A 10,570-nucleotide genomic window follows, 5' to 3' on the forward strand; every position below is an offset into this window, starting at 1 on the left:
GTTTCCAACGCTCTTTAATTCCAGAGTTTGTCCGTGTCAGGTTGGGTGGCATAAAAAACGCGTAATACATAATTATTAGTCTTCCTCATGTAAGCATTTTTTGTGCTTTTTAATGCCAAAACTAAGCCAAGACTGAGCCTAAAAATGACTCCAGGCTTTAACTGGACCACTTGTTCTCAATATAAGGGCAAATTGCACATTTTAGTACTGAAATTAAATGAATGTTTTTTTTTTTTAATTATAATTTTTGCTCATTTGTCATCTGATCTGTCTTTCCATGCCAGGTATGCGTCAGCAGTGACGGACGGCTCTCAGTACTTCATCCTGCTCATTATCTCTGACGGCGTGATCACAGACATGGCACAGACCAAGGAGTCTATAGTCAATGTACAGTACCACATTTAAACTCTACCTCTGTATGTGTGTATATTTCTGAGCTTCAAGTGTGTTTTTAGTCCATTCAGAATTCCCAAATTAACTTTTTACTATGTTAACACCAGAGGAAAAAGACATCACTGTGTTAGGTGCATGGTTCAAAGTGCTTGTACTGAGGCTCTTAATTATTCATGGTTGTACAGGAGCGTAACATGCAATAAACCAATCAGCGTGTCATCTCCCATTCCCTTTTAAAAGCCAAGTGCACTTGCAACTTGACACATTGCTATTATTATGGTCCTTGCCAGGAAGTAAGTGAGAGCACTTCTCTCCAGAGGGAGCGGGTTTGTTTAAACACCTACAGTATGATTATTGCCACAACTGATCATGTAATTAATCTGTTCCGCTCATTATTACTGCTGCACGAGGATTATGCAGGATGTGCAACAGAGTAAAAGTCAAACGGGCTATGTTCAGATTACCAGCCACATTGTTCGGTGTGATTCTTTACAGATCACATTTCAAGTTTCACATTCATAACTACAAGTGTCTTGTATCTGAACATGACGTAACTTTTTGCATGTGTCAACAGTAACAGAAAACAAATTTGTGAGACTCGGACGTATGTAAGATAAGATGTGCCTTTAATGATTACACTTTGGGAAATTCAGTAACATAAACTTGTCATAGCACCCCCCGTCACCCTCATGTGGAGATTAAACCGGTACAATATGGATGGATGGAAATTTGCCTGATCAATTATGTTCGTAAGTTTATTTTGGTCACACAAATAAATGCACATACATTTATGTTGACACACATTAAACACACATTCTCATAAATGAAGTTGCAGCATCCTGCACATAAATAAATAGACTGAAAAGCTTATTTTGCCTACCCTAAGTACTTTCTTTCATAACTTAACTTGGCTTTCTTTAACTTAGAGTTTTTGAGTTGTTAAGGGCATGCTCACTCATTCATGTCACAAGGACACATTCGATATATATATTTGATCTAGGACCACATACTAAAGTTGCACGGATGCGGTGATCAGTTATCTCTGGGGTCACAGCCTTGAAATAAATCTGATCCGAGTCTCATCAACTGAAAAAACAGATGGTAAACCAGCCTACTTTCTGCTGCCTTCACCGTAATGCACCGACAGTGTTCCTGTCCACATCTCATTTTAAGACCAACATGCACATGAGTGCACAGATCGTCAGGAAAGTGACATTTGTCAAAAAAAAACAACTTATGTTTCAAAGACCATTTTCAAAATGTCATACAGTTGTTTACCAAATGATTGTTAATATCAGCAGCAACGGCAGTGAATGTACTAGATGACTTTATTCATGCGGTTAATTTACTAGAGCCCTGGAGATCCAGCAGTGATTGAGCCAATAAGGGAAATTGTAATATACCAACTGACAATATGAACGGGAGCATAATGAGAAACAGTCAATCAGGTGTCTTTCTCTTTTAATGTCTCACTCCCTCTCCTTTTTTTCATTTTCTCTTGTGACGGGAGTGAGGGAAGAGAGAGAGGTCTGGTAACTCCCCTGCAACCCCATGATCACAGTTCATGTGTGTAACTATTTTAGGGTGAGCTTGTGTATTTGGATCTGCATCGCCTCACCACCCTCCCCTCCCTTCGCCCTCATGATGCAATGTTATTGTAAAGCAAGATTGGAGAGTAATTATTTACTCGTCTTCAGAGGATCCATGCCCCTCATATCTCTCAATTTTGGCGTCCATCTAATGACTACAGTAAGTTATGAAACATTGGAAAATCATTTGTCACTCAAACTGCACGTTGTCGTCCCACTCAGCGAGAATTTAATAAACAATATTGTGATGCAGGGTGGCGGTTCATCTGCAGCTCAGGGCAGGGAAAAAAATATTGAGTCATTTTTAAGATATCGAGCTTTGAGGGATGTAGACAAAGTCGTAGATGCATGAAATGAACTCCAGAGCTGGCTGGAATATAGGGTTTATAAAAGTGGCTACTGAGGGCAGATGGACCTGGTTTATTCTGTGTTGGTCTATTGAGCCCCTTTTCTAAGCCCTTTGAATGTACAGACTATAATCCATGGGGGTATTTCACTGACAGCCTGCAGTGTTTAAGATGGCAAAAGGTGAAAAGAATAATTGTAGCTTCTTCGCAGCGTTTAATTTGTCTGTTCTTCTTTCCACCCTTTGTAGGCTGCATCTCTGCCCATGTCAATTATAATAGTCGGTGTTGGACCAGCGGAATTTGATGGTAAGCTGGGTGAAGTGCACATGCTTTTGTGTGTGTGTGTGTGTAGGTGTGTATTTATTTGCATGCCGTAATCCTTCGCCTTCTTTCTGCCTCCTATCTCGCCTCCCACATGGTTTAGCTCTTCCCTGTGCAGATTCTTTTCTTCTCTCCTCCATTCACCTTCCCCTCACTTTTCCTTCATCTCCTCCCCTAAATCCAGGCTTTAGTGGATGTGAAAATTCTTATTTTGTCAGCGCAGAGGGGGTGTTTTCTTCCCTTTGTTAATGAAGGGCCACGTTCCTCACCTTTTTCCTGTATTGTTGCAAAGGCATTCATGTTTTGGAGTAGTCCTCCATAAAAACAAGCACCCTCATGATGAGCAATTAGCCTGCAAAGTCAACAAGAATCAACAATTATCGTGGTTTGGGAAGTCTGTGTGCATGGTCGCATTGTGTCCCACTGTGCATTGTGTGCAATGACTGTTATATATTGTATGTTTTCCCTATTTTTCCCAAGTGCAACTTGCTCACATGGCTTCCAATCACATTCTCTGTACTCATGCCACATTTGGCTTAGTCAACACTTAATCGCAATGTAGCCCAGTAGGACGCTTGTGGCTTTGGCAAATTATTATATTGCTTAAATTGCTAGTCATGTGACTGGTGTGCTTGCTGTAGCTGCTGTAATGACACATTGAGTCTCCTGACATGGTTTGACTGATGTGCCTTCCTCCTTCAGAAATGATCGAGCTGGACGGAGATGAGGAGAGGATCTCGTCCCAAGGAAGATACGCAGAGAGGGACATAGTTCAGGTACAGGTTCTGCTAAAGAAAATGGCTGAGTGGCTGTAAAGCTTTGCCTTCAGCACAATGTTTTCAGAAGAATGTAGCATTTATAATGAATGGGAAAAGGCCGTGGTGTTTGACCTATTGTGCTCTTGTTCTCGGGCTGCCATTTTTCTGTCTCTTTTCCCTTTTATGTCCTTTTCACTCTTTAACTTTCTCATATCCAAGTTTATATATAACATGTATATTCTTTGTTCCTCAGTCTTTCTCTCCTTCCCACATCTCTGCATTTCCTCTTTGTTTCCTCTCATGTTAATCTTGCTTCCTTTTCTTGTCTTGTCTCCTTCCCTCCTTCCCAGTTCGTTCCTTTCAGAGATTACATTGACCGGCGAGGAAACTACATTCTCAGCATGGCTCGCCTGGCGAAAGAAGTGCTCGCTGAAATCCCAGACCAGTTTTTGTCCTACATGAGGACAAGAGGCATCAAACCTGGGCCGTTGCCACCTCCTTACACTCCCTGTCCACCACCAGCTATTCACCCGCTTCTCGCCAGACGGGTAAGCCGAATTTAAAGGCCTTGCTCCAAAGTCAGCCCGCCAACTCTGTTGGTCTCTCCTATCGTCCTCTCTGCATCTTCTTCTTCCTGCTCTTCACTGGAAGTTTTCTGCAAACAAGGTGAACTTTGCCCACTCTCTGAAGTTGCACTTTCAGGAATGTTTGGCCATGAGCGGTGACACAGATCATCCTGATATGGCCACTGGCTTTCCACTTTTTAGAAGAATGGACATTTCCCTTACTGGAAAAAGTATGTTTGGTGGTTCACGGTGGTGGCTAGAAAGAGATCATCTAACTGCACCACAACGACTGGCTAGGACAGTAACTGACCACTCGCAGCAGTTAGACCGAAAGAGTCCAAGCTGTGCCGGCCTTTTGTTTTTAAATCATCTTCTCGTCTGTTTGCTGTTTCTATTTCTACTTCCTCTGTTACTCAAAAAAAATCCTGTCTTTCTCGAAGATGTAAATGTTTACATAAGTGAGGTCAGGTATGGAGGATTTTTTTCAGGATGAACTTTATACCAATCAATGTGAAAACCTTTCAGATTCCTATTTTTAAGCAGCAGAAACTGGAGGTTGTGAATTTGTACAAACATATTTAGGCTCTGGTGCCACAATCTTCAATACTGAGTGTTTTTTTAAACTATAAATGGAGCATGTGCTAGTTTAAGAGAAGCATGCGCTCTTGTCCTGCACTCAGGGCATTGACCCTCCCACACAAACCCCCCACCATCACCACTGCCATGTCGCATTAAGAACTAACCCATCAACTGTTTGAACCGCTTCCCACGCTCCTACCTTTTGCTCCATACACCTGCCTTGACTCAAAAGGAAGCGGTGCTTCCTGGGAGTCTGGTCAACTCAAATGCAGCAGGGACTTAAACCAGCCTTACTCTTTTGTCAGATAACATTAATGGGAAACACTCATCCATCGCTTCTGGAAATGTGGATCTCCAAGCCCAGAAGTCAAAAACACACATCTCACTACCGAACCTAACTGTGTGTTACGTGTGGTTCTTTACGCTCATGAAATAACATCGTTATTTAGCATCGTAGCATTTTGTTTTATGTCTCTCTACCTCTCACTTTCTTTGGTATTGCCAAAAAGTGTTGATAAATAACAAAATGTTGGTGTGTCAGTGCTTTTTGTTAAATCCGCGGAGTTCACAAGTCTTATTATTCACAAAAACATTTGCCAAACTGTAGGCAGAGAATTACAGCACTTCAGGTGACTCACTCACATTTGTGGCAGCATCACACTGTAATATGTGCACAGAAAACCAGTAAAACAATGTTTACCCCACATGGATCAAATGAAGCACAGTTTAATGCCAGTTTTTGAAGCTAGTAATAAGTGACCCCTGAGGTTTAGTAGTGTTCAGCTTATCATATACATAAAGATAAAACTCTACAGAAAATGTGTGCCTTTAGTATCAAACATACAAGATGTGAACGTTCAGAAGGCAGCTCTGAATAGAGGATGACAGCAGTGGTTCTTCCAGTGATTTACAACCGTTACTTACAGTGGCAGTTTCTTGTGTTTGTGTGTTATGGCTATGTATTGTGATCAATTACTTTTTTACAAACAAGGAAAAATAACCAAGCTGTGTAGGTGGGAAAAGAAGCAATGATTAATTGTGTTCCATTGAAATTGACAAATGAGGGTTTATTGTGTCTCAGCTGTTTCTGCTGAGTGCAGGGAGGATGTTTGTCACAAGGTAAAGTGTGAAGATAACAACAAGAACACTGACCTAGCAAAAGGTATTGATTATGAGCCACATTTGAAAAATTGCAATATTAAAAGAAAACATGGATGCGTCTTCCTGTGACGGAGCCTAAAAAAGGAACCGTTAAAATGGCTTCAGAATTGGTGACAAACAGAGTTTAAATGAACACAGCTGCAGACTGACATTAGTTTCTATCTTTTTAATTTTGTGATTTTCTTTGTTTGGGTCTCATTTGGGGGGAAAATGTGACGCATATACACTTTATGCACCACATTTATAGTTTACAAATTGAAGTATTTAATTCAAAACTAAAGTTAAAACAAAACTTTCATCAGCTTCAATGTTGGGTCTTTTAGCAACTACTACCTCAGGTTCAGTAATGAGTAAAAAAAAAAGAGTTTTTAAAATGCATCCTGCAAAATGATCTGCTTCCACTTCGTCTATATGCTCCAGCTATTAAAGTTCCAAAACCAAGGATTTTTCAGAGCTGCTGTTCAGTGTTTGATAATGAAAGCCTTCATTTTCAGTGGAGTTTTGTTTAAAACAAAACAAAAACACTTTGTCACTTATAGCCACGTTAACAGGGTGAACCTCAAATTGCCCGTCAGTGTACACATGAAAACTTTGATGTGACGTTACAGAAAAGCACAAATCATTCTTCTGTCGGGCTAGAGCCATCTTATCCAGATAGATTACATCTCATGTGTGAAGAACAATGTGAATTCATTTTATTCTAAACTGTACATGTTATCACTGCTCTCTTTGGGCCCTATATACAGCCAAGAATTCGGCGTAAAACAAGGTTTTAAACATTTTTTGAAACTCGCGCTTCAAATCATTGCACAGATGCTATATGAATACACATTATCTGCTTGTTAAAAATGTTCTTAGGCATTTACTTTATACACTGTACAAACGTTTGCCTTTAGTGTATTGATCGATATACTATAAGTGTGATGCTGCTTCTTTACTGCTGATAGAAGTATTACATTTTATACAGAGGCCTGTAATCATATTTAAATCATGACTAACAGGCCTTATTCGTGTTTATACATATGTTATTCATATTTAAATCATGAATGACAGGCCTGTATTTTTTTATAAGTCAACGGTTCGATAACGATGTTCCACGTGTGCGAGACGTTTTTAAGTAGACCTGGTGATCAAGTACACTCCGTAGCAAGTTTTTTCTGCCAAATTTAACCTACCGTTAAGTGTAGCATCTCTCTGTTGTTGCTGAGACTCGACCCAGAAGATCTGATTCTTCAGTTTGACTGAAGAATCAGATTTCTGGAGTGTGGGAAGAGGTTGTCTGACAGATTTTTGTACTTTTATGTGCTGTTGTTTCTTCGTGGGGACCCTGAACGGCAGCAGGGGTGTTGAATTGCACAATGTAGCACTGGACATTCAGCCAGCTGAACTAGATCAGATCAGGCAGGAACAGTTTTTTCTCTGTGTCTCTGTAAATATAATGTCCTGTATATACTGTAGTCTGTTTTCTGGAGAAGTAACTTGCAGCGAGCTGCTGGGACTCTGAGTCCTGCAACACAAGGCAGGGCCTTTCATTTATTTATCACGACAAGACGTCCACTTTACGTCACGCCCACACTCTCCTATATACTGTGCATCCACTACATGTATTTGTATATGAAACATGCATGACACTTGCGTAACAAGGTGAGGGGGGGTCGAGTGGAGATTAAGGGTTTTTCTTTCTTCCCCCGAGAAACAGTGGTTTCGTAGATAAAGTATTTTTTAAAATGTATATTCGCATCTAAACCCTTAAAGTCAAGGTTCCGACACGATTTATACCCATATAGAAACATCAAAATTTCATCAAAATACACATTGATAGACAATCGTAAAATATTTGCAGGGATTAAGGAGTGAGTAGCCGCCGCTCCAGTGGGCAATAGTGTTGCCTGCAAGGTTAGTGAATGGGTTAGACGCTGTAAGGGCATTGTTGGTCCAGCAAGTCACCGTGTGGAAGTCAGAACAGCCTCACAATCCATTCATCATCGCTGGCCAGCAGATCCTAAGCTGCTGGTGTCTGAAAATGATCTCCCTGCCCAGACTTCTAGTTGCCATTTTACGTTATTATTTACCTTTATACCCTCCCCATCTGACTTGAATCTGAACATCTACAGGTGTGACAGTTAAGCTGATCATAAATGTTTTTTTTTAGTTCATTTTGACGGGACAGACTGTCCTACATCCCAATGACATTAATAATAGCAATAACAATGATACATTTAATTTGTATAGTGTGTTATTTGAACACATTGTTTTTTTTGTGCCTACACAAGCTTTATAAATGAGGCCCCTGGGAATGAGAATTAACAAAAACGTTCAAATACATAAGAAATATTGAAAAGTCCTCATTCTAAAGGCCAGGTGTCTAGATGTCCCCAAGTCACTTTGCATCTGTACTTGCATATACATGGTTGTTGTTAGACTAATACTAAAATGAGGGTCTATCTCAATCTACAATTCTACACGTGTAATTGATCTCATGTTGATCAATATCAACACAGGTACTAGGGTACTAGTAGCAAGCATCAGTGGTTATCTTCGTCATCTTCCTCCACCACCAACTGGACGAGAAACATTGCATGAGAAGTCACAAAATGTTGTAGTGCTTCTGAAAGTTTGCATTCGGTCTATGGACACAGACGGCCGCGGAGAGTATGAATGCAGCCCATACACTGCGAGACTGACGTACAATGAGATGTGACTGCTTAGCTAATGCATACGACTACATGGCGACTGTGTTATTCTATGATGACCAGTATAGATGGGAAGTAGTGTCGTGGCGTGTATAGGTTTCCCCTCAGGAAAAGGAGATGAAAGCTGTTTTTATAGGGACTCAGTGAAGTAAAGGCTACAGATGCATCTGTCGCATGCGGCTGTAATGAGTGCAGAGACGACGTGTCGGTGTAGGAGTAACAATCAAAAGCATTTACTGTGTCGGAGACTGTAAGGCGAAGGAAAAACCCAACCCCTGGCTATAATGAAGTTGTCTCACACCTCGCTGCATATAGTATGTCACTCTGCCAGTGTGGTACCGTGCCAGCATGCCAGGCCACATGAACGCCCGTGTAATCTTCACACATGTTACAGGAAAGTTGTTTACTGTACCTTATGATATTAACACAAGTGGTTTAGCTGAATGCCTGTGATGATTCTCCTGATGTTTTTATAGCATGCATTGAGTTTGCATGTGTCAGTCTTTTTGTAAACAGAGATGCTCTAGTGGGTTTAAAAATTGTAATATGACATCCTTGTGTGTTATTTCAAAAAAGTATTTGAAAAAAATCCAAACTGTTTTGCCTTAAAAAATCTCACTGATCAGTCATGGAATTGTGCAATGCCTTCAGATGTTTGTTTTGAAGACTGATTTATTGGTTTTATTTTTTTTCGTCTTGTGTTTTGTTGTGTTTTGTTGCTTTGACACTCTGGACATCTTTATTCTCAGCAAAGAGATGGGATCGATCAGCTGAGAATAATGTTGTCCTCACAGAGTCATGTTCACAGTAACCACAGATCTGTATTTTCATCAGTTATCCCTGAATTAATTAACCCCACTGTTATTTTTTTCATCTGCTCTGATTTCGTTTCTCAACAGGGGAAATTTTGGGCTTTTGCATGATGCTTGTGATTACACTAAAAGAACAATTAGAAATTTAAAGTCGTCCATTGACACATACATGACATTGACTCATCAGTTCTTGGGGTAAGTGATACTATGAGACAGCACAGGTTTTACTGTTGTAATTAGAAACATGAAAGCCACAAATCATTGATCTAAAGCGACTATTTCTGTAAGAATTCAAGTCTTTCAATAAATTATTCATATCAAACTGTGATTGCTGTTCATTTCAAGACTCACTTTGGGTTCCTCCAAGTTCAGTGGAGTCAGTTGGCACATGTGTATGCAATTTTAAAGCTTTTCATAGAATTATACATAACGTTAATTAATATGTATATCATTTATGTGTTCATGTGTTTGATGGGCTTTTGCAAAACTGACATTTTCCTTCTGCAGGAGACTCATCTGTCCTGGTTGACACTGCTGAAGAAATATCTTTCTTAAAGTGTTTTAATCTTGAGATTTTTGACAGGCTGTCCAAACAATTGGGCCTGAGAAATGCAGCTGCCTCCTTTTCGAGGAGTTGTTGTGTACTGCTGTTAAAAAAAATATTGAGTTTGTAATTTATTTGTTGAAATCCTTTTTACCTGCTGGAGTCTGGAGTCTGAAAAAATCCAGTGTCTGCAGCCTTTGCAATGCTGTAATAAACATGACCAAATCAGACTGAATATAATAATATGCTGGTGCACCTATAACGACATGCTTACCTTACATTTTCTTACAGGTGATTCAGAAATAACGTAGTTGTCAATGATGGTGTCCCTCTCACGCTCTGTCCTGCTCTCTGCTTCTAGCAGTTTCAGGCAGTATTGGTTTTTGTTTTGAGGGCATAGCTTTGATGACGGGGGAAGAGATGTGACAATTATTGCCTGCTATTGTTAGCTTTTCCAGACTTGGCCAGAGTTGGAGGCTTGTACATTCCTGCATTGTTTTCTTTACTTTTTGTAACTGAAAACTGCCATTATGAAAACCAAGTTAGTGCAAGGTCGGCTTAGATTGAATGGTACTTGTCAGGTGGTTAAAGGAAAGTTTGTTGTTGAGCCACAGTCAGATTGTTTTTTTAGATTTAGAAGATTCTGCACTGTGCTCCTTGTGCTTTCATAATGCTGCTTTTTTTTCTTTTTTTTTGTGGGGGGGGTGGGTTGGGGAATTCATCATCTCTTTCTAATCACATGCACATTTTATGATCTGTAGCTTTTTATTATTAGACACCATGAGTGAAGTTTTGTAATAAATCATG

General features: G+C 40.0%; 1 protein-coding gene across 1 annotated transcript in view; it reads left to right on the forward strand.

The window, feature by feature from the left end:
- LOC131470269 (copine-8-like) overlaps window positions 1-9,535 on the forward strand; it is a 49,923-nt gene extending 40,388 nt beyond the window's left edge. The window contains exons 17-20 of the mRNA XM_058645982.1: window positions 285-387; window positions 2,578-2,635; window positions 3,353-3,426; window positions 3,759-9,535. Of these exons, the coding sequence (XP_058501965.1) occupies window positions 285-387; window positions 2,578-2,635; window positions 3,353-3,426; window positions 3,759-3,971 (448 nt within the window). The 3' untranslated portion in view covers window positions 3,972-9,535. The remainder of the gene's footprint in view (window positions 1-284; window positions 388-2,577; window positions 2,636-3,352; window positions 3,427-3,758) is intronic.
- The last annotated feature ends 1,035 nt before the right edge of the window (window positions 9,536-10,570 follow it).

Source organism: Solea solea, chromosome 12 (assembly GCF_958295425.1).
Source record: "Solea solea chromosome 12, fSolSol10.1, whole genome shotgun sequence".
Lineage (NCBI taxonomy): Eukaryota > Metazoa > Chordata > Actinopteri > Pleuronectiformes > Soleidae > Solea > Solea solea.